General features: G+C 42.0%; 1 protein-coding gene across 1 annotated transcript in view; it reads left to right on the plus strand.

Annotated features, from left to right (window-relative positions):
• The window catches only part of RNF175 (ring finger protein 175), a 63,949-nt gene that overhangs the window by 36,546 nt on the left and 1,901 nt on the right, over window positions 1–25,502 (plus strand). The window contains exons 6-9 of the mRNA XM_052655045.1: window positions 12,775–12,882; window positions 16,324–16,444; window positions 21,046–21,179; window positions 24,885–24,986. Of these exons, the coding sequence (XP_052511005.1) occupies window positions 12,775–12,882; window positions 16,324–16,444; window positions 21,046–21,179; window positions 24,885–24,986 (465 nt within the window). The remainder of the gene's footprint in view (window positions 1–12,774; window positions 12,883–16,323; window positions 16,445–21,045; window positions 21,180–24,884; window positions 24,987–25,502) is intronic.

The raw sequence follows: 25,502 nt of genomic DNA on the forward strand, positions 1-25,502 counted from the left end.
TGGAGAATCCCAGGGATGGGGGAGCCTGGTGGGCTGCTGTCTATGGGGTCGCACAGAGTTAAACACAACTGAAGTGACTCAGCAGCAGCAGCAGCCAACCTCTTGAAATGTATGTAATTCCATCGGATCATTCACTAATCTTTCCAAAGGGTTTATAATCTCATAATGTGTCCACAAATTTGTTCTTGCTCTCTGTGTTCTATAGACAAGATCTGAATCCAATTCAGATAAAACTGATGAGATAAAGAGAAAATGTGTAGTGTTCAGTGGTAATAAGACAATGTCAGGTTTTGATCTGTGTTGGAGAATAAATCAGAAGTATCCATGAAATATTTTTATGATTATTTAGCCATTTGCATGCTTATTTGTAATCCTCTAGAGAAGTGGGGGAGGCAGATATCAACTTTTACTTCTGCTTTAGAGAAGGAAAATATATTCAGTGAGAGAAACCAGATAAATAAATGTAATGATGAAAGCTGACGTTCAAGTAAATGAATTTCAGGTTTATGAGTGTTTTAGTTTAATCCCACTTAGGGAACAGCTTTAGGGTGATATTAAAAAATCTTCTAAGCTGGCCAGTTTAGGGCTTTACACAGCCTTTGTCGGGCCTGGCTTACCCATCAGCAAATAAGCATACAGTACCCTTTCTCCTTCTTACAAAATGCGATACACTTTATAAATTAAGACTTGTGAAAGAGATCTACATTTTGAATGAATTAAAATGTACTTGTTTTCATCTCCTGAATGCAATTAACATTCTGTTTCAGTGAGAATGCTTCAGTTTTCTACTGTTTAATGAATTGCCTGGGCTAAACACTGAGCTATTTCTCTGCCCGTGAAGAGGAACTCCAATACCTAAAACACCTCCTGACGCTTCATTGCTCCTATATCTCAGATGGCCAGAGCCCCATGCCCTCCGCTTCTCCTCCTCCAGCTTCTTCCTGCCCCTCAGCTCCTAGCTTTGGCACAGTCTGAGAGCCAAGATGCTCCACTAACATTTTAAGAGACAATGGGAGTATCATATTAGGGCTCCATTCCTTCCAGAAAAGCAGTCTGGATAAAGAAGCTCCGGGTCATGAGAAATAGTATGCCCTAAGGGTCTTTATGGATGCTTGCTTCCTCATCTCATGATAGGTGAGTCTCACTGTGTTCCATTTGGAAGTGGAGGACTTCATGACAAGTGAGGAAAGCTGGTCAGAGCAGATTCGCATGGTGCAGAGGGCAAACCCAAGAGGCATCTCTAGTACCAATGCAGTTTAAAAACTGGTTATTCCTCTCCCAGAGTATACCAAGGCCCTGCTGTGGGAGAGAGGACAGAGGAAGGGAAGTGGGTTTCCTCTCTACTACAGTCAGATTTCGGTCAAGCAATATTCAGGCTCAAACACAGGCCACAGGCCAGCCACAAAGAGCTGGGACCGATCACATCAATTCCAGCTCACAGCCAAGCTTCCCTTTGTGGAGGCTGCTCTGACACGAACGCAGTTTCTAATCTGGCATATCTGTTTCCAGTGTAATTTGAATAGCAAGGGAGTTCTGGGCTCTACAAACTCATACTGCCAATAAACAGGAAGGTTTGAGTGGGTGAAGGGAAGCGTAGGTTTGGAAAACATAACACATCTATTACAATGATATGACATACTGAACATTTAACACGTCAGTTCTTTTAAATATGACTACATTTTTTTCACATAATCTTTAGGACAGCTTTAGGAGCTGGTGTTACCTGCCCCCCTCCCCCACTTCATAAATGAAGAAATTGTAGGAAGAAAAGCTAAGCAGGGGGCCACAGTCCCACAGCAGTAAGTCAGGGAGCCCAGAATCAAGCCACAGACTGCTGCTGCTGCTGCTGCTGCTGCTAAGTTGCTTCAGTTGTGTCCGACTCTGTGCGACCCCATAGACAGCAGCCCACCAGGCTCCCCTGTCCCTGGGATTCTCCAGGCAAGAATACTGGAGTGGGTTGCCATTTCCTTCTCCAATGCATGAAAAGCGAAAGTGAAGTCACTCAGTCATGCCAGACTCTTAGTGACCCCATGGACTGCAGCCCACCAGGCTCCTCCATCCATGGGATTTTCCAGACAAGAGTACTGGAGTGGGGTGCCGTTGCCTTCTCCGAAGCCACAGACTACTGGAGTGCAAAGCCCCTGCCCCAGGAGCATGTTGTGGCTTAGTTATGGAAACCAGCTGCTTTGCATAGAGAAACCCTGCAGTTCAAACCATTAGTAAGCAGACACACCTCTAATGCTGGCACAGCCTTGAGCAGGGACCCTCACGGCAGAGAATATGTGTGGAGTTGAAGGAAGCCCACTCTGGCGCTAACAGGTGTTGTGAGGGTGGAGGGAAAATCCTCTTAGAGCAGCCACTTTTCCCACATCGCCATTTTTGGCAGCATTAACTTCTGCCTTTATCTCATGCACTGAGCAGTGCTCCGCAGTGCTCAGCACCAAGTAATAAGGGCCAGTAGCCCAAGGAGCCACTGTGGCAGAAAGACCCCCAAAGTCCTCTCTGGCCCCTTTTATAGGTTACACAACCTCACAGTCACTTGAGACACCTTCTGCAGCCCCTGGGAGTTTCCTGCTCCAGGTAACTCCCCATTGCTGACCCCCCTGATGGGACAGGACTACACCTATAGGCAAATGCTGTCTAGATAATGGTGGTATGTCAATCGCTTGAAGCAGAGAAAGCATTTCACCATAGAAATAATGTAAATGACAAGTCATTTCTCAGATAAGGTCACAAATCCTCGTTTAAATCATAATGTTTCATAAGATCCCTTTTAACTGGGACTCACAGTGAAGCACAGCATTTTTTAAAATAACACTGGCTCCAGGCACACCGTGGGAAATCCCCAGCCCACGCCCACTCCAGTCCAAACCAGCTTACCAAGCTGCCTGGAAACACAGTCCGCAGCAATGCTGGTGCCAAAGCCACGCCTCCTAATTCATAGAAACAAACACAAAAAGTCAAATAGAGACAAAGGAATTTTTTTTTTCCAAAAGAACAAAACAAGATAAAACTCCAGGAAAAAAAAAATAATGAAACAGAGATAAGCAATTTGTCTGATAAAGAGTTCAGTGATGGTCATAAAAATGCTCACAAATCTCAGAAGAATGGAGTAACACAGGGAGAACTTCAACAAATAGTTAGAAAATATAAAAGCACCAATCAGAGCTGAAGGATATAATAACTGAAACAAAAAGTACACTAGAGGGAGTCCATAGCAGATTAGATGATGCAGCAGAACGGGTCCGTGACTGGAAGACAGTAGAAGTCCTTGAGTCAGAACAACAACAACAAAAAGAATTTTTTACAATGAGGATGCATTAAGGGGCCTCTGAGACAACCTCAAGTATACTAACATTCACACTATGGGAGTCTGAGAAGGAGAGAAAAGAAAATGACAGAAAACGTCTTTGAAGAAAAACTCCCTAAGCCAGGGAAAGGACACATATACAGGTCCAGGAAGCACAGAGAATCCAAAGCGTGATGAACCCAAAGTGATCCACATCAACACAAACCACAGTTGAAATGGCAAAAGTTAAAGATAATGAGGAAATTTGGAAGACAACAAGGAAAATGAGTGACATACCAGTGCAGTTCAGTTCAGTCACTCAGTCGTGTCCGACTCTTTGCGACCCCATGAATCGCAGCACGCCAGGCCTCCCTGTCCATCACCAACTCCCGGAGTTCACTGAAACTCAACATCCATCGAGTCGTGAGATGGCCATCCAGCCATCTCATCCTCTGTCGTCCCCTTCTCCTCCTGCCCCCAATCCCTGGAACCCTCCTAAAGCTATAAATTGATTTTTCAGCAGAAACTTTACAAGCCAAAAGAGAGTGTCAGGATATATTTAAAGGGCTAAAAGGATTTTTTTTTAGTTGCAAACAAGAATACTCTTCCCAACAAGGTAATTTCTCCTTCAGAATCAAAGGAGAAATAAAGAGGTTCCCAGATAAGCTAAAACTAAGAGTTCATCACCACTAAACCAGCCTCACAAGAAATGTTGAAGGGTTTTCTTCAAGTGGAGAACAACTAGCCGTAACTAGAAATAAGAAAATATATGAAGGAAAAAACTCACTGATAAAGGTAAATCCACTGGTGAAGGCAGTGGATCAGTCACCAATATGAAGATGAAAGGACAAAATCTGTAAAATAAATTATAACTACAATAAGTAGTTAAGGGATACCCAAAGCAAAAAGGTATAAAATATGATGTCAAACCCATAAAACATGGGCTGGAGAGGAGTAGAAATGTAATACTTTTAGAATGCATTCAAATAAGTGACCATCAGTTCAAAACAAATCCCTATATATATATTTATACACAGGTCCATATATATGAAGCTCATGAACCACAAACCAAAAACACACAATAGATATACCAAAAAAATAAAGTGAAAAGAACTCTAAGCAAACACTAAAGAAAATCACTAAACTGTAAGGGAAGAGAATAAAAGAAGGAGAAAGGAACTATAAAAATGACCAAAAAACAATTCACAAAATGGCAGTAAATATATATGAGAACTTTAAATGTAAATAGACTAAATACTCAATTAGAGGACATAGGGTGATTGAATGGATTAAAAACTCAAACCCATCTATATGCTAGCTTCAAGAGATACACATCAGATCTAAAAACACACAGGGACTGAAAGTGAAAAGATGGAAAATACATTCCTTCTAAATGGAAAGTGAAAGAAAGCTAGGATACCAATATTTACATCAGAAATGATAGACTTTAAAACAAAGACCAAAACAAAAGACAAAGACTACAAAATGATAAAGGGGTCAGTCCAAGAAAAGAATATAACATTTGGGAATATTTATGCACCTAAGTTCAGAGAAGGCGATGGCACCCCACTCCAGTACTCTTGCCTGGAAAATCCCATGGACAGAGGAGCCTCGTGGGCTGTGGTCCATGGGGTCGCGAAGAGTCGGACATGACTGAGTGACTTCCCTTTTACTTTTCACTTTCGTGCATTGGAGAAGGAAATGGCAACCCACTCCAGTGTTCTTGCCTGGAGAGTCCCAGGGACGGGGGAGCCTGGTGGGCTGCCATCTATGGGGTCGCACAGAGTCGGACACGACTGAAGTGACTTAGCATCATGCACCTAAGATAGGAGCACCTAAATACATATAGCACATATTAACAGACATGAAGGGAGAGATCGACAGCAATACTGTATTAGCAGGACTTTAATATTTCATTTATATCAATAGATCACCCAGATAGAAAATCAATCAGGAAATATGGGCCTTAAATGATTAGATCAGATGAATTTAATAGATGTGTATACAACACTGCATCCAAAAATTGCAGAATACAAATTCTTTTCAAGGGCACATGGAACATTCTCCAGGATAGATAACATGCTAGGCCATATGTCAAACAAGTGTCAATAAATTAAGTATCTTTTCTAATCATAATAATATAAAAATAGAAATCAACTCCAGGAAGAAATCTGGAAAAAATGCAAACATATAGATACTCAACAATGTGCTACTAAACAACCAATGGGTAAATGAAGCAATAAAAAAAAGGAAGTCAAAAAAGACCTCAGGACAAATGAAAATGGAATCACAAAGGTCCAAAACTTATGGGATGCAGCAAATCAGGTTTAAGAGGAAAGTTTATAAGAATACAGGTGTACCTCAAGAAACAAGAAGAATCTCAAATAAACAACTTAAATTTAAGTCTAAAGGAACCAGAAAAAAAGAAGAACAGGCAAAGCCCAAAGTTAGTAAAAGAGTGAAAATAATAAAAAGCAAAGTGAAAATGAATGCAATAGGGACTTTTAAAGATAAAAGAGATCAACAAAACCAAGAGATGTTTCTTTGAAAAGAGACAAAATTGATGCATCTTTAGCCAGTCTCATCAAGAAAAAGAGAGAGCCCAAATAAAATCAGAAATGAGACAGGAGAAATTACAACCATAAACATACAATCATAAGAGACTACTACAAACAATTATACGCCAACAAATTAGACAACCTAGAAGAAATGAATAAATAGCTAGAAACATATAGTCTTCCAAGACTGAATCGACATAAAATAGAGAATCTGAATAGACCAATTACTAGTAATAAAATTGAATCAGTAACCAAAAAGCTTCCAACAAACAAAAATCCAGGACAAGATGGTTTCACAGGGAATTCTACCAAACATTTAAAGAAGAGTTAAACTTCTCAAATTATTCAAAAAAAAGAGAGAGAGACAGAAGGGAACATTCTCAAACTCAATCTATAAGGCTAGTATTACCATGATACCAAAACCAAACAAAAACACTACCAAAAAAGAAAATTACAGGTCAGTATCCGTGATGATCATAGATGCAAATATCCTCAAAAAATATTAGGAATTCAAATTCAACAATACATTGAAAAGAATCATACAACATGATCAAGTGGGATTTACTCCAGGGATGCAAGGACAGTTCAACAGCCACAAATCAATCAACACAATAAAGAACATTAACTAAACAAATGATAAAAAAAATCACATGATCACCTCAATGGGTTCAGAAAAAGCACTTGACAAAATTTAACATCCATTTATAAAAATTATCAACAAAGTGGGTATAGGGGGAACATGCCTCAACATAATAAATACTATGACAAACCCACAGTTAACCTCATATTCAAACAGTGAAAACCTGAACAGTTATCTTCTAAGATCAGGAACAAAGCAAGAGTACACACTGTCATCACTTTTATTCAATTCAGTTCTGGAAGTCCTAGCCGTAGCAATCAGAGAAGAAAAAGAAATAAAAGAAATCTAAATTGGAAAGGAAGATGTAAAACTGCCACTGTTCGCAGATGACATAGTACTATACACAGAAAATCCTAAAGATGCCACTGGAAAACTGCTAGAACTCATTAATGAATTTGGTGAAGTTGCAGGATATAAAATGAATACAAAGAAACATGTTGCATTTCTATATACTAACAATGAACTATGAAACATAGAAAGTAAGGAAACAGTCCCATTTATCACAGCATCAAAAAGAATAAAATATCTAGGAATAACCTACCTAAGGAAGTAAAAGACCTGTACTTGGAAAATTCTAAGACAATGATAAAATAACTTGAAGATGACACAAGTAAATAGAAAGATATACTGGTCTTATGAACTGGAAGAATTTATATTGTTAAAAATCCATACTACCCAAGGCAATCCACAGATTCAATGCAATCCTTATTAAAATACCAATGGCATTTTTCACCAATAGTCCTAAAATTTGTATGGAACCACAAAAGACTCCAGATAGCTAAAACAATCTTGAGAAAGAAGAACAGGGCTGGAGGTATCACACTGTCTGATTTCAAACCAAACTACAAAGCTATAGTAATCAAAACAGTATGGTACTGGCAGAAATAGACATTTAGATCAATGAAATAGAGTAGAGAGTGCAGAAATAAACCCACACTAATGTGATCAATTAATCTACAATAAAGGAGGCAAGAAAATACAATGAAGAAAAGACAGTCTCTTTAGTAAATGGTGTTGGGAAAACCAGACAGCTACATGTAAAAGAAAGAAACGACACCATTTTCTTATACTATATACAAAAATAAAATGGATTGAAGGCTTAAGTGTAAGACCTGAAACCATAAAAATCCTAGAAGAAAACATAGTCAGGACACACCTTGGCATGAGTCTTTGCAATATTTTTTGATCTGTCTTCTCAGGCAAGGGCAACGAAAGCAAAAGTAAACAAATGGGACCACATCAAGCTAAAAAGTTTTTACGTGGCAGTAGAAACCATCAACAAAAATGAAAAGGTAACCAACTAAATGGGAGAAGATATTTGAAAATGATATGTTCAATAAGGGGTTTATCTCCAAATATATGAAGAACTCATACAACTCTATATTAAAAAACCAAACAATTCATTTTAAAAATGGGCCAAGGACCTGAATAGACATTTTCCCAAAGAAGGCATACAAGTGGCCAACAGGCACATGAAAAGATGCTCATCAGTCATCCGGGGAAATCAAATCACATGGAAATCAAAACCACAATGAAATATTATCTCACATCTGTCAGAATTGTGATTATCAAAAAGACAAGAAATAATTAGTGTTGGCAAGATTGTGAAGAAATGGGAGCCCCTTGTGCCCTTTGGACAGGACTGTAAATTGTTGGAGCCACTATTTGTGGCTTTCCACTGTTTGTTGGAAAACAGTATGGAGATTCCTAAAAAACAGCAACAACAACAACAACAAAAACAATGTTTAAAACAATTACCTTACCATCTGGCAGTTTTTCTCTGGAGTATGGCTTGGGTAAAAGCACCAACTTAAAAACATGTGCTCACCCCCCTGTTCATTGCAATATTATTTACAATGGCCAAAATATGGAAGCAGCCTAGGTGTTCCTTAATAGATTAACGGGTAAAGAAGAGGGAGTATACACGTAAAATGGAATAGTACTCAGCCATTAAAAAGACCAAAGTTTGCATATTTTGAGAACATGGATGGACCTAGAAAGCTATGCTAAGTTTAGAAGTCAGACAAAGACAAATATCATATACCACTTACATGTGGAATATAAAAAAAAATGAACAAACATAAAACAGAAACAGTCATAGATACAGAGAACAAAATAGATGTTGCCACAGGGGAAGGGAGTGGGGGAATGAAATGGGTGAAAGGGATTAAGAAGCACAAACATCAAGTTACCAAAAGAGGACGTTTCAGGGATGTAATATATAGGCATACCTTTTGGGTCAGGTTCCAGAGCACTGCAATAAAGCGGCTATCACACCCGAGCAAGTCACAAGGTTTTGGTTTCCCAGTACATATAAAAGTTTATACTATGTATGTTTATACTACACTGTAGCCTATTAAGTGTGTGACAGAATTATATCCAAAAAAATGATGTACATTTCTTTATTTTAAAATCTCTATTGTTAAAAAATGCTAACCATCACCTGAGCCTTCAAGGAGTTGTAATCTTGTTCCTAGTGGAAGGTCTCGCCTCCAAGTTGGCGGCTGCTGACCAGATTGGTGGTCGCTGAAGGTCGGGTTGGCTGTGGCAACTTCTGCTAATAAGACAGTGACGTCTGCTGCATTGATTGACTCTTTCATGAACGATTTCTCTGTAGCATGTGGTGCTGTTTGATAGCATTTTACCCACATAGAACTCCTTTCAAAACTGGAGTCAGTCTTCTCACACCCTGCTGCTTCTTTAGCAACTAAGTTTATGTCATATTCTAAACCCTTTGTTATTTCAGCAGTCTTCACAGCATCTTCACCAGGAGTAGATTCCATCCCAAGAAACGACTTCCTTTACTTATCCATAAGAAGCAACTCCTCATTTGTTTCCTCATGAGACTGCAGCAGTTCTTCAGGCTCCACGTTGAATTCTAGCTGCCTTGCTATTTCCACCACATCTGCAACTCCTTCCTCCACTAAAGGCTTAAATTCCTCCAAGTCATTTGTGAGGGATAGAATCAACTTCTTCCAAACTCCTGTCAGTGTTGATATTCTGACCTCTTCCCGTGAACCACAAGTGTTCTTAATGGCATCTAGAATGGTGAATCCTTCCCAGAAGGCTTTTTATTTACTTTGCCCAGATCCATCAGAGGAATCACTATTTATGACAGCTGTAGCCTTATGAAATGTACTTCTTAACTAATAAGAATTGAAATTCAAAATCGGTCCTTGATTCATGGGCCAAAGAATGGATGTGTTACAGGCATAAAAGCATTAATCTCATTGTACATCTCCATCAGAGCTCTTGAATGACCGGGTGCATTGTCAATGAGCAGCAATATTATGAATCTTTTTCCCTGGGGGTTAGTAAGTAGTCAGCAAACCATGTTGCAAACAGATGTGCCGCCATCGAGGCTTTGCTGTTCCATTTATATAGCAAAAGCAGAGTAGTGTGTGAGTCGCTCAGTCGTGCCCGACTCTTTGTGACCCCATGGACTGCAGTCCACCAGGCTCCTCTGTCCATGAGATTTTCCAGGCAAGGATACCGGAGTGAGTTGCCATTTCCTGCTCCAGGGCATCTTCCCAACCCAGGGATCGAACCCAGGTCTCCTGCACTGCAGGCAGATTCTTTACCGACTGAGCTACAAGGGAAGCCCAAAGCAGAGTAGACCAAGCATAATTCTTCAGGACCCTAAGATTTTCAAATCTTAGGCTTCTACTGAGAGTCACCAGCTACATGAGACCCTAATAAGAGAGTCAGCCTGTCATTTGAAGCTTTGAAGCCAGGCATTGTCTTCTCCTAAGTACGAAAGTCCTAGATGGCATCTTCCCATAGAAGGCTGTTTTGTCTGTGATGAAAGTCTGTTGTTAAGTCACTAAGTCATTTCTGACTTTTTGCGACCCCATGGACTATAGCCCACCAGGCTCCTCTGTCCATGGGATTTCCCAGACAAGAATACTGGAGTGGATCCCATTTCCTTCTCCAGGGGATGTTCCCAATCCAGGGACTGAACCCATATCTCCTGTTTGGCAGGTGGACTCTTTGCCACAGAGCCACTAGAGAAGCCCCTATTTACTGTTGCCACCATCGTTAATTAGCTTAGCTACATCTTCTGGGAAACTCTCTGCTGCTGCTACATCAGCACTGGCTGCCTCACCTTGCACTTCTGTTATGGAGACAGGGTCTTTCCTGACATATCTCATGACCCAACCTCTGCTAGCTTCAGACTTTTCTTCTGCAGCTTCCTCACCTCTCTGCCTTCAGGGAATTGAAGAGAGTTAGGGCCTTGCTCTGGATTAGGCTTTGGCTTAAGAGAATCAATGTTGTGGCTGGTTTGACCTTCTTTCTAGACCACTGCAATTTCCTCCATATCAGCAGTAAAGCTGTTTCACTTTCGTTTGTATATTCACTGGAGCAGCACTTTTCATTTCCTTCAAGCATTTTCCTCTGCATACATAACTTGGCTCACTGATGCAAGAGGCCTGAGTTTTCAGCCAATTTCTACTTTTGACATGCCTTCCTCACTAAGCTTAATCATTTCTAGCTTTTGATTTAAAGTGAGAAATATGCAACTCTTCCTTTCAATTGAACAATGGGGCCACTGTGGGATTATTAATTGGCCTGATTTCAATATTGTTGTGTCCCAGGGAATAGGGAGGCCTGAGAAGAAGGAGAAAGGTGGGGGAAAAGCCAAGCAGTGGTAAAGTCAAAGCACACTACTTTTATCAGTTGAGGTTGCCATGTTACATATGCGTGGTTTGTGGTGCCCCAAAACAATTATAACAGTAACACCAAAGATCACTGATCACAGATCACCAAAACAAATATGATAATAATGTGAAAGTTTGAAATCTTGTAAGAATTAGCAAAATGGGGCACAGAGACACAAAGTGAGGAAAGGCTGTTGGAAAAGTGGTCCGTATAGACCTCCTCAACAAAGGGTTAACACAGACCTTCTGTTTAATGATAATAACGCAGTGTTTGCAAAGTGTAATAAAGCTAGGTCTGCCTGTATAGTTGGTAAAATCATAATAACTATGGTAATAGATGGTAACTAGATTCCTAGTGGTGGTGATTTTGTAATACATAGAAATATCAAATCACTATGTTGTACACCTGAAAGTAATATAATGTCATAAGTCAACTATACTTCAATAAAAATTTTAATACGTAAATAAAATAACGCTGAAACATTGCATCAGTAATAATATAGAACATAAGCATTTGTGCGATGGCTCCAACAGGGAGGAAGCCAGGGAAGGTGAGATTTGGGGACAGGGCTCCAGGGGTCAGAGGCGAAAGCGTGGGGCCCTGTCTCCAGAGGGAGATTCTGAATGAAGTTTGGGGAGAAATGCAGGAGAGGGGTTCCAGAGAAGGAGGCGGGAAGGGGCTGAGGGCAAACGGGGAGCCCTCCCCTCGCGTGCAGTGTGCCAGCACCCCCTTCGCTCCTCCGGGCCCCCAGCACCCCCTCCTTCCAGCCCCTGTGTGTTCGGAACCAGGAATGGAGCCGCGCCGCAGCCCCAGCCCAGGCTCTCTCAGGCAGGAAGCAGCAGGCGGTTTTCCTAAGAGCTTTTCCTGCCTGGAGCAGGGGGAAGCAGAAAGGACCCACGGCTCCTTCCACGTGGGCTCCGTCCTGGCCCTGCCTCCCCACCCTCTCACTTCCGCGTGTGGACCCTGTGGGAAGGCGGAAGCCCTGAAAGCCACGTGGTGAGCGTGGGACAGGCACAGGGCCCGGCCACGCAGCACAGGAAACAAGTGCGCCGGGCTCCTGCTCCAGGGCTGCGGGCGGCCGCGCGAGTGAGGCCGCGCGAGGGCCGGGGCAGCGCGGGCGGGAAGCGAGAGGGTCCGGGGAGGACAGCTCCCATCGCTCGCTTGCCTCCAAGGACTCCTGCCAAAGCCACTGTAAGCCAATCAGAGAGGGAGGTCGACAGGGCCTCGTGTAGAGTAACTGGTCCCGAAGGTCACCTTTCCATGAGGACATAAGTCGCAATGAATTTATATACGCATGCTATGCTATGCTAAGTCACTTCAGTCGTGTCCGACTCTGTGCGACCCCATAGATGGCAGCCCACCCAGGCTCCCCCGTCCCTGGGATTCTCCAGGCATATATACATAGAAACACACGTGCATGATAGTACTGTCTATATATTGCTTGTTGATAGTATATTAAAACTCTAGATTATCATGGAGTTTAGCTGATATGATATATTCATGTTCTGTGTATTGTAAAATGAACAGAATTTTAGAAACTAAAAACTGACTTATAACAATGTTTGAAAACGAGAAAATATTTTCTAATATATCATGTTTGGTGCATCTCCCCATTTTTCACTCCACAGATTGGTTTACAAATGGTTTCTTCTAATCTACAAACTCAGCTATGCATTTGGTGTTGTGGGTTATTTGGCTATCATATTTACAATGTGTGGATTCAATTTGTTTTTCAGGTAAGTATCTCCAATTAAGATACTGATGTCTCTAAGCACTTACTTGTAGCATTAACCTGGTCAAGTTCTCAGTGTCTGGAAGCCACATTTGGCCCTGCAATTTTCCAGGGACACACTGTTTATAGTACTATCATTGGTATCATAGATGCCACTGCGGGAAACTAATAAAAGGAAGCGAACACTCAGATTTCAAAGGTTTTAAAAAATTATAAGCTTTAAAGACATCATCATTAAAAGCGGGCCTATATTTGTTGGAGCAATTCTTATTGAGCTAAAAAGTTCCCTTCTACAAAATTCTTAAGTGTCATATTCCTCTACAGACCTTTCTTCTTTAAGCCCCTAGAACTATGCTATCCAATACAGTAGCTGCCAACCCATGTAACTACTGAGCACTTAAAATATCAAGTAAGAGGTGCCGTAAGTCTAAAATACACATTGAGTTTCAAAGACCGTATAAGAAAATCACTTTATGATTACATGAGATGACAGTACTCTGGATGTTTTAGTGAAATTATTTGATCTGTTTCTTTTTACCTTTTATTTGTGGCTATAAGAAAATTTTTAAATTATGTCCAATCTGTATTTCCACTGGACAGCACTACTCTAGAATTTTGTTTCTTCTCTAAATCTCTTCTGCTGGAGGCATTTAGTCAAAGAAGAAACTGAGTACTTAGACATTGAAAGAGAAGTGAAGAGGTAACAGGGCAACAAAGTCAAGGGAGAAATAAAGGAAATTGGGATAATAATATCCATGACTCAGAATCCTGTTTCCACTGGGAAGATGGCTGCTGAGACGTGCTGTGAGTGAGGTTCTCAGGGGCAGAGCTTTAATCAACCTGTATGTTGGAAAGGAAGTGTGAGACATACCACTGTGGATGGTGGACATACTAGCTGTGGAAAACCACTCAAAATCCCTGGAACATCTCTCACGTCAAAATTCCTCTAACTCTGGAACCTCCTCGGTGGTCCTGTGGTTGGAACTCCAACTGGGGGTGCAGGTTCGATCTCTGGTCAGTGACCCAAGATCCCACAGGCCACGTGACAAAAAAAACTTAATCTAAATCTCTGGAACCTTATACATTTGAAAGGCAGAAGTTAGCTACCCATAAGTCATAAAATAAGGAAGAAAACTGGATGGAGACCCAGCCCTGGGGGGAAGGGCTCTTCCTGTGGCAACACAGCAATCTGATTTCATAAATATTTCATGCAATTTTCAGAGAGGGAACTCCCACCATTCCCTAGGAGGAAAGGGATAGAATACAACTGTCCCGATCTATTATTATTTGTTTACGCTATAGAAAGACACTGAATTATTCTTTCAGCATACTGTCTATATTACTTTAATGTATGTAAAATATTTTTTTACTTGTATGAAGTCACTTGGGACTGTAGTTACCCCCAAAATTATTATCTGTATGATTTTAAGATCCTTATCCAGGAATTCTCCTATAATGAGGTGTATGAAGAACCTAACCCTTCAGATGGGAAATGAAGTGAGAATCGTTCAGTCGTGTCTGACTTTACAAACCCATGGACTATATGTATCCTGCCAGACTCCTCTATCCGTGGAATTCTCCAGGCCAGAATACTGGAGTGGGTAGCCTCTCCAGGGGACCTTCCCAACCCAGGGGTTAGGGAACCCAGGTCTCCCTCATTGCAGGCAAATTCTTTACCAGCTGAACCACCAGGGAAGCCCTCAAATGGGAAGGAACTATTTTTTTCACTACTAATTGTCGTTGAGCACAATTGTATTGAGATTCTTTTCTGTGGAACTACAAGTTCATTGCTACACTTTTTATTAATTAGATTATAAATCCATGCTCCCCTGGGCATAGAGGGAAGGTCATCTTCATTCTTCGTCACTGCCCCAGTTTTCAGATCTTGGAAGGATGAAGCTGCCCACTGTGCTGGAATGCCCAGTTCACAAGACCAAAAGACCTCTGCCCTCCAGGTCTGCACAGCTTGTTCCGTTTCCTCCTCAAGTGAACAGAGCACAGAAACAGCCAGTAGAGGGTTCCGGAGAGAGGGACTCCCACCTCCCCTCCTCTCTCCACGTCCTTCCTGCCTCCGGCAGACCCACCGACTCTCATTGCTAGTATTAGAGACTCTTGCAGAGGGAGCAAATCGAAAGTGTGATCATTAAGATCCAGCTACTACATCAGGACCTAATCATTCACTTTTTAAAGAAACCTTATGGATTTCCCTTGTGGCTCAGACGATAAAGCGTCTGCCTACAATGCAGGAGACCTGGGTTCGATCCCTGGGTTGGGAAGGTCCTCTGGAGAAGGCAATGGCAAACCACTCCAGTACTCTTGCCTGGAAAATCCCATGGATGGAGGAGTGTGGAAGGCTAAAGTCCATGGGGTCACAAAGAGTCGGACACAACTGAGCAACTTCACTTGGTCACTTACCTTTAAGAAAAGAAGGTGGGGGGCAGGGGTGGGGAAGGGGCTGATTCACATTTGTTATATGGCAGAAACCAACACAACATTGTAAAGCAATTATCCTCCAATTAAAAATAAATTTAAAAATAAAGAAATAGGGGTTGTTGTAGAGAATCCTAGTTGAAATATCCAACTTGCAAAATACAAAATTTTTTATTAACACATAGCAACTATGGCATAGTAACAAATGACCTCAAATGTGAGCTTGATTCCTGGTACCAACTGTCAGGTTAAGCAATCATTTTTCCTAAGTCTCCATTTTTCAAACCAAAGTAGGGCTAATGATACCTATCTCCAATATTTTTAGGTAAGATTAAGTATTTGAAAGCATTCTATAAAATCTAAGTTTGATCACAGGGATCAAACTTCTCAGCCCTAGCTACTGTCCAGACCCCACCCCAAGCCACTTAAATTAGAGCCCTAGAAGATAGGCTTGTGTATTAGTATATACTTTAAATCTCCCCCAGGTAATCCTAACATACAGTTAGGGCTGAGAACCATTGAACTATTAAAGAGGTTCCTAATGTTAGCTCCCCACTGCAATCATCCTTGTCTGGAGAGCCTCCAAAAGTATTGCTGCATGGGCCCCACCTCCAGAGAGCTGATGTAATTGGCCCAGGGTGCAGCCTGCAGATGGAGGTTTTTTACAAGCTGCCCAGGTTTTCCCACCAACAGCCAAGCTTGAGAACCTCTGGTTAGATTTGGCTTGTCTCAGCACTGCAGTCCAAAGAAGACGTTAAACACTCTTTCAAGAATTATTTTGTCCACTTAGCCTTGAGTGGTAAAATTTAAAGGAATGGAGAGAATTTTAAATTCACTTAAAAAAAAAAACACTAAACAAATAAATGAGGGAAAATGCACTCAAGGTTCTGTTAGATACCATGGCAAGAAATACTTTTCAAGCTGCAGTCCTTCCCAAGACCATCCCCGCCACCCACCCCCCCGTCCCCCCCGCAAGATGCCCACTCTTACTTCCCTTGGCTGTTGTTTTCAATAGAATCAAAGCTAGAGATTCCATGGATTTGGGCATCGTGTCCTTGTTTTACGGCCTCTACTATGGGGTAATGGGGAGAGACTTCGCAGAGATCTGTTCGGACTACATGGCTTCTACTCTAGGGGTAAGCGTTGCTTTCATTCTTTGAAATCATTTTTGGTATGTAGAAAAATGGTCTCATCTTACACATTTGTGCCCATTTTCAGAAATAGGGGTTTTTTGGTTCTGTCAGCCCCAACTGCTCCTTGGATTCTCCGGGTGTCAAATTATCTGGAAGTAACCATATCTAGCATACTCTAATTGCCAACATTTAAAGGTTTAGTAAAAATTAATCTAAAAAATAAAAATAAAGGATTAGTAAAAATTCAGCAATAACAAAAACCCTTTATCTGTTGATGCAAATAAAAGTCATATTTGATGCACATAAAGCACTTTAGAATCAATCAACACCTCAGGGTAATAATCACCATAAAGATCAGCTATCATTATATAGCATTTGAAGAAATAGCAGAGATTAAAAGTGTGCTAAATGTATTCTGACTGTATGTTGTTCCCTGGAATTAAAAAAATCGCTAATAGCTTTTTAACGCTCTTAAAGTTAAAACTCAGAATGGACACACTTTCTGGTTAGATGGATTCCAGATGCAGATATTAGGAGTAACCATCTGTGTCTAACATACGCGCATCTCTTAAAAACTTACATCCCAAAGGTCCCAGGTGTGACCCAGTGGTTTCAGAAATTCCACATCTCTGTCCTCTACCAGCCTCTTGGCACACAGCCAGATATGAAATGGAGAAACCGCTGTGAGCAGCGAGGAAAGACTGGCCTTCTGGACCGCTGTTCTCCCCTCCGGTTACGGCTCAGGACTGAGTTGACAAGGCCTTTGTTTCATCCCCCACCTCCCCTTCCCCATCTCTGTAGACTCCATCTTACTCTTTCTCTAGAGCCTGGAGTCCAGCTTTTGTGGTGGAATGCTGGAATGGCCAGCCTTGTGTCATCTCTAAGACAGCTGCCTTTCTAGTGAGGTCTAAGGCAAGCACAGTCCCAGCTCCTCCAACAGAAACCAGAGCCATCCCCCTTCTACAAATTCCCAAAGCCTGTTGTGCCTGCTTGCGGACAGGAGAGGAAGAGTTGAATGTCCTCTGTTCTCCAGGGGACCAGGAAGAAAAGATTTAACCTGGCAAAAGAACCAAGTCTTTAAGCCCCAGCTTTATGGAAATTCCTCACCTGATTCCATCCACGTCTATGACATCTTGTCATCTCCTACCATCCTCATTCCAGCCACCAAGTACTGTCTCAAGCCATTGGCACCACCACCAGTGACTTCAGCTGATGGTGTGTGTGTGTGTACGTGTGTGTATGCACTTATTCACGTGCTTGTGACAGAGGGAAAGAGGAAGCACCACACCAGTCCCTGAGCCCCACACTAATTAAGTCAGACTCTGGGAGTGGAGCCAATGCATCTGCTTTGCTTTAAAAGCTCCCTAGGAAAAGGAATAAGCTATTAAGCCATGCAAAAAGTTGGATGAATCGTAAATATATGGTGCTAAGTGAAAGAAGCCAGTCTGTACTATATGATTCCACTTATATGACAATTTGGAAAAGGTCCAACTATGGAGATGCTAGAGAAACCAGTGGTTGCCAAGAGGGTTAGGGAGGGAGCAGGGTTGAATGTGTGAAGCACAGGGAATTTGTTAGAGTGGTGGAATTATTCTGTGTGATACTCTAATGGTGAGTGAATGACATTATATATCTGTCAAAATCAACAGTACTTTATAGCAGAAAGGTTAAACCTTAAGTGTACAAATTTAAGACAAGTCATGTAGGATGTCAGGGAATGCCAGGATAGAACGTGGACTGTGACCAGAGAATTCAACTGTACTACAAATGTGTGAAATAACCTCTCTGAAGTGGGGGGATGGGGGGGAAGTGCTGACCTAAGTCTCTTTGAAATGAGTGGAGATCCAAGATTAAAAGCAAAAGGAACTGTATGTAAGCACTGTACTCCATTAAGTAAGTTTCCCTCAGGGCTATGGGGATACCCTGATACCACTGTGCATGTATTCTGGAACTGGACTCCAAGTGAATAGAAGACTGGTCATGGAAGCTATGTTTCTTACTCTCAGAAGGCTACATATAAGCAAGGAGAGAAGGCTAGAATGATCTGTGAGCGGATCAGAGTCAAAGACATCAGTCCGAACTCGTGTTTAGCTTAACATAGATTATATGTATCTTAAGGTAGATGATATATATAGAAATATTTTATAGATATGTGTATACACATGGGTTAGAGTATACAGACATATCTCCTTGCTTTGTCAACTAAGAAGGCCTAGAAGCAATGACAGCTTAGTAGCAGTGAGCACCCAAAGTGCTCTGAACTTGTTTTCTAATACCAGTCTATAATAAAAGGAAACAGTGTTCCTTGGGAAAACGGCTGATTCTGGGTCTTGGCAGGGAACATATAATATGACCCTAGAGTATTTTGTAGGGCCAGAAAGTAAGGAAGTTCTCAGAAAAAGCCCACACAAGAAAAAACCCACAATGATGAGGGCATGTCAAAGAGACACAGTAGCCAGGCTGAAACAATTTGAGCAACACAGTAGTAGCAGCAGTGTTCGCAGTGAATAGTACTGGGTTATGACTCGAAGTATGGAATAAATATCCATGAGTCCACAGTGAAATAAGTGAATGATTGAATAGATAGATATATAAATAAATGAGAATAGACAGATCTCCTATTCAGACAAATTCCACATAATTTATGGAGATATTCCACCTTTAACAAGGTTGCGTGGTTGGCTTTTATGTGTCAACTTGATTAGGCTCTCGTATCCAGTTGTTTGACCAAAGATGAGTCTACATGTTGCTTTGAATGTACTTTGTAGCTGTAATTAACTTTCAGTTCAGTTCAGTCGCTCAGTCGTGTCCGACTCTTTGCGACCCCATGAATCGCAGCACGCCAGGCCTCCCTGTCCATCACCAACTCCCGGAGTTCACTCAGACTCACGTCCATCGAGTCAGTGATGCCATCCAGCCATGTCATCCTCTGTTGTCCCCTTCTCCTGCCCCCAATCCCTCCCAGCATCAGAGTCTTTTCCAATGAGTCAACTCTTCGCATGAGGTGGCCAAAGTACTGGAGTTTCAGCTTTAGCATTAACTTTAAGGGAAAGCCAATACCCTCGAAAATATAGATGGGTCTTAGCTAATCAGTCAAAGACGTTAAGGGCAAAAACTGAAGTTTTTCAGAGAAGAAGTTCTGCCTCAAGTCTGAAAACTCTTTCCAGAGTTTGGCCTGCTAGCCTGCCCTCCAGGTTCCAGACTTGCCAGCCTCAGGTCTTGAAAATGAGTCTCTCTCTCCCTTCCCCCTTTCTCCCTCTCCACCCACTCTCCCCCGACCCACACGCATACATATCCTCTGTTCCATTTCCCTGGAGAACCCTGACTGATACAGATGTGGACCATAACTCCTAACTCCCCACTCCCTAAGTGTGAACTGCTCGTGGTGCTGGTGATTTCCTTCCAAAGAGTACAGTGTAGAAAGAAGTAAAAGGTAGTTTTAGAGTGGAGAAACTTGACAAACACTATCTCAAACTAAGTAATCAAGGTCAACATCATCAATGATGAATCATGTTGACAGCACGCACCCTTGCCACAATGTGGTAAGGGTGGCATTTCACCTCTGTTCTCTTCTTCCCTAAAACTCATAAGCCCAGCATCATCAAGAGAAAAAATCACTAGCTAAAATCCAAGTGAAGGACATTCTACAAGCACCGCCCCCACCCCCAAACTGTCAATCATAGGGAAGAAAAACAAAGTCTGAGAAACTGCCAAAGCCAAGAGAAGCCTAAAAAATTTTTTAAAAAAAGAGAAGCCTAAAGAGATAAGACAATTAATGGTATCCTGGATGGGATTCTAGAACAAAATAAGGACATTTGAGAAAAACCAAGCAATCTGAACAAAGTATAGACTTTATTTCATAATAATGCATCAGTGTTGGTTCGTTAATTGAAACAAATGTACCCTAAATGTAAAATGTTAATCACAGGGGAAACTTGGTATGGGAACTCTATTCTATATTTGTGTCTTTTACATCTAAAATACAATGCTACCATTTTTTATTTTACATTTAAAAAATAAAATAAATATTTTATCTTTTAAAAAGCTTCTTAGACATTATAATGTGCTGCCAATGTTGAGAATTGCTCCTCATCCACACCCCTGGGGAGATGCAATGTCCCAAGTTAGAATTCTAAATGCACTGCTTTCTAATGGGATTAGTCTTTGTACTCCCTATAGTCAGATGGGATTTTTTTTTAATTGATTAAAATTTTAATTATATTAAAGTTAATTAAAAGATACATAGATGTCTGGGATTACTTGAGATCTGGGAATCAGAGTCTCGGAAGAATAAGGGGAAGGTCAGGTTCTGGGTGAATTTAAAAAGCTTCCCGTGTCATTCTGAAATATAGCCCTTGATAAAATTGTTCCTCTTAAAGGATTCCTTAGTGGAGAAGTTAGATGGTTATAATTGGCGATGTGCTTTGGGGTTCAGTGGGGTTTTGCCTGGGAAACCTCTACCCCACGGTAGCATTGTTCTTATGGGAAAAAACGTTTCAAGTTCTAAACCAGCAGAGAAACAGTAAAGCCTCTCTGTCTTCAAGCTGGCAGTGGCTTCCCTGTGTTCACAGAATGATGTGTGCTCTGGGCCTGTCCCCCAATAGTTCTACAACGTCAGTGGGATGCCCACCAGGAGTCTGTCGGACGACATCTGCGCCGTGTGTGGGCAGAAGATCATTGTGGAACTTGATGAAGAAGGGCTCATTGAAAACACCTACCAGCTTTCATGCAAGCATGTGTATCCTTTTCATGGAAGGCCATTTGGCCTTCCTCAAGCCAGTGCTGGGAGATGGAAAATCAGGGAAGACTGTCCCATCACCCCCCTCCTCCTGTGTCTCCTCCTTCTCCCCACTTCCTTCTGCCTTGCTTAGCTCCCTTCCCCAAAACCCAAGCCTTTATGCTCCTGTCCATTTTCTTATTGAGACTCTTTCCGATCCCTGATGAATAATGAACTGCTCTTAGTTAGTAGGCGGTAAACGTCTTTCCCTCCTCCTCCCCCCAGTAATTTCCTTTTTAAAAGGAATCTTCAGGCCACACAGACAGGAGGGCTGCAGCATCTGAGCAGAGGCTGGCTGGGAGAGCCGGTGAAGCCTTAAGCACACAGGTAGCCAGTGAGGACCGGGGAAGAGAGGGCGGGGAGTGCGGAACAGAGTGTAGTTTCAGCTGCCGGGCAGAGCTCAGGACTTGCCTGGCTGACCCCTTGTCTGAATCTCACAAGAACAAGAACGACAATGTCCAGTTTTTCACTCTTAGGATTGAATAAATGGAATCTGTCCAGATTAAACAGAATCCAATCATGAGTGCTGCACGTCTGCGGTATTAATGGTGGTGTGTTTTGCCTGGAAATAATTCTCAGGAACCTGCCTGTGTCAACAGTGGTGACGGGGAAAGCCAAGTATCAGCTTTGGCCTTGAAAAGAGGATACCTTAAATTACACAGGAAGGGACCAAAACAGGAGCACATGGTTCTTGGACCATTTGATTCCCTGGCCTATGGGTTGTGCCCCAAATCACTATCCACACCGGTGGAGGGATCTTTAGGGGCCAGACCAGCCTGGCCCTGGAAACCAGCACCCTCTGGGACTCCAGCAACAGTGAGGAAGGGCTCCATGCGCTGAAAGATGCTGGCATCAAGAGCCCTGGGCCAAGCAGGCTGCACTGCCTGAGCATGTAACTCTGGATACCACAGTTGTGTTTGCATTGACCAACAATCAGGATTTTAATTCTTCTCTTAATACAGGGAAAAGAAGGCATCATTTGTCTTTATTTTATAGTACAATATCAATTTTATAATATTGCTGTACACTCTCTGGCATTATAAGGTGATCAAACCATCTGCCTCTTGCCTCTGAAGCCCACCGAACTCAGTCAGTAATACCGCAGACGTGCAGCACTCATGATTTGATTCTGTTTAATCTGGACAAATTCCATTTATTCAATCCTGAGAGTAAAAAACTGGACCAAATGCATCTGAAATGTAATAGGAGACTTTACTCCAACATTTAAGTCTTAACATTTTAAGGTAAGAAACACAAAGATATCCCATGTGGGATTCTATGTGGTTTTTCAGTGTGATACATTTCCCAAAAACCTGTCATTCTTAGTAGAAATTTTCCAAGTCTGGTCCTAGTTTTAAATATGATTTAGTTTTCAAATGTTGGAACAGAGCCCCTTCTGCCATTTGCAAGTGGAAATATTTTCTCTCTCCACCTTTAAAAGCCCGTAGGGATTGTTGTACATGTGTGCATATGTAATCGAAAATGTAGTCACCTGCAAATTTGCTTTGCAGGGAGTATTGTTAATGGCCCATTTTAGCATGAGTCATATGAGCAAGGAGTGGGCAAACATGAATCATATTAACAAGGGGTGGGAATCTGAGTCTTGCTCTGCAGAAATTCTGCTGGGGTGAAGGCTTTTCATATGAGATTTTGAAGATAAAAGGGGATATTAAAGAGGAGATGAACATCTCAATGCTTGCTCAATGAGCCCTGAGTGCCATACCTGGGGGATATGGGGCTATACTCCAGCTCTTTTGAATGAAGAACTGTACAGGTTTTGACTCAATATCTTTGTTATAATACACTTTATGTTAACCCAAACATGCAAAAGTGACCCCAGTTCCAAGAACATAAAAGAACGGGAACTCTTGGTCGCACACCTATCTAACACCGAGGAATCATCTGCGTGCCCTTGACTGTCTCCACCTCCACGCCCTCCGTTAGTGAGGGAACGTCTACAAGCTGCTGAAGCAGATCAGGGAAAGCCACGCTGGGACCGATGACTGTAGAAATAAATCAACACGATGAATCTCACAGTTAATCACTGTGTCTGTTGTTTAGTCATTAAGTCACATCCAGCTCTTTTTGTGGCCCCAAGGACTGTAGCCCGCCAGGCTCCTCCATCCATGGGATTTCCCAGGCAAGAATACTGGAGTGGGTTGCCATTTCCTTCTCCAGGGGATCTTCCCAGCCCAGGGTTTGAACCTGCATCTCCTACATTGACAGGCAGATTCTTCACCACAGAGCCACCAGGAAAGCCCCAGTTAATGACGCTACTTAAATCTATAAGCTGTGGAACCTGAGGAAAGTAAGTTTGCAATAGTAATTGGTTTTGAATGATTCATTCAAATATTCATTCAATAAATAGGCGTGTGTGTGTGTGTGTGTGAGTGTGTGCTTAGTTGCTCAGTCATGCCCAACTGTCTGAGGCCCCATGGAGTGCGGCTCCTTTGTCCATGGAGTTCTCCAGGCAAGAATACTGGAGAGGGCTGACATTTCCTCCTCCAGGGGATCCTCCTGTCCCAGGGATCCAGCTTGAGTCTTGCGTCTCCTGCACTGGCAGGTGGATTCTTCGCCATTAGTGCCCCCTGGGAAGCCCCCAGACAGGCACTTAGGCACTGCTTAAGGTGCTGAGCACAGAGGCGAATGAGTCACTGTCCCACAGGTAGCACACTGCCCAGGAGAGATATGTAAGTACCCAGAAAGTCGTGACACAGACTGACTTGACTCAGGCTCTGTAGGACTCAGTCCCTGGTGCTGAGAGAAAACATATGGTTCATTGTCAACTTTGGGGACAAAGCATCGATCTTTCTGTACAAGGGATTGTATACAAATGAATCTGTAAGTGCCTAGATTCTATATATTCTGTTTCAAAATAACCGGCTCCTTATCAGTAATAAAAACTTGAGAAAAAAGCTTATGAAGCTAATAGAAATATCTGTACAAATATTTGACCACAAATAATTTGAACTTGTCTAATCTCATTACATTGGAGAAGGCAATCGCACCCCACTCCAGCACTCTTGCCTGGAGAATCCCATGGACGGAGGAGCCTGGTAGGCTGCAGTCCATGGGGTTGCTGAGGGTTGGACACAACTGAGTGATTTCACTTTTACTTTTCACTTTCATGCATTAGAGAAGGAAATGGCAACCCACTCCAGTGTGATTGCCTTGAGAATCCCAGGGACAGGGGAGCCTGGCGGGCTGCTGTCTATAGGGTCACACAGAGTCAGACACGACTGAAGTGACTTAGGAGGAGGAATCTCATTACATAGATGGTAATGGGTAGGTGCCCAAAAAGCCAAATGGGGAGATGCTATGAGAAATGCACAAAAAGTGAGGATATTTTACATAAGACATCCTGTAAAAAAAAACACATCCACATTCTTTGTCTAATTTAATCACAGAATCTGAGGAAAGAACATGTAAGGCTAAGAAGATCAGTAAACTCCTCAGGGTCATAAGCTTTGACTTCAAGCTCACTGTCCTTGGAGGCGCCATTGTCCTGCAGAGGCTCTAGGAAAGCAACGGGCACACCCAAGTCATGACCGAGAGCCATTTCTGCCTTCACCACTCCACCCAACAGGTGGGATCACTTCCATCACATCGTCATGAAGTAGACCTTGCCCTTCAATATCCAGAAGCTTCCCTAACAAGATCCCTAAGCTTTCATGAATTCTGCATCCGAGGTTGGTGTATTGTTGGTAAAAAGCAGACGTGCCCTTACTGCAAAGAGAAGGTCGATTTGAAGAGGATGATCAATAACCCGTATCCTTTTTATGAAGTTGTGAAATATTATTTTCTGATGATACATTCTTTAATCTAAACTTTCTTTATCCTCACTACAGGTACAGCAGAAAACACTGTTTTCCCTAACTACCTATTTCAAAGTGACTTGTCCCTCTTCTTGCCCATGTCTGGGTTACTATTCTAGTTCAGTTAAATGCCAAAAAAGATACATTCTACACTTTGTATTCCACTATAAGGGCTTTAGTGAAAATGTGATGGGACATTGCAAATATGGATAATATGAATATATGGAAGGATAAGATAAGTAGGTAGGCAGATAGATGGATGATAGATAGGCAGACAGACAGATGATAAATAACGGGTGGATAAGATGAGTGGATGGGGAGGAAAATAGAATAGAAAATTTAAAAGCCCCAACTGTGAACTAGAATATAGAAAAGTATTTTTAAGGTGTACCAAACTATTATTTCCAGAAATGAGCAGGGTTTTTCTCCCTGAATCTGGGCTTCTTTAATTCCTCGCTATATCTCATCT

Source organism: Budorcas taxicolor, chromosome 17, assembly GCF_023091745.1.
Source record: "Budorcas taxicolor isolate Tak-1 chromosome 17, Takin1.1, whole genome shotgun sequence".
NCBI classification, from domain to species: Eukaryota; Metazoa; Chordata; class Mammalia; order Artiodactyla; family Bovidae; genus Budorcas; species Budorcas taxicolor.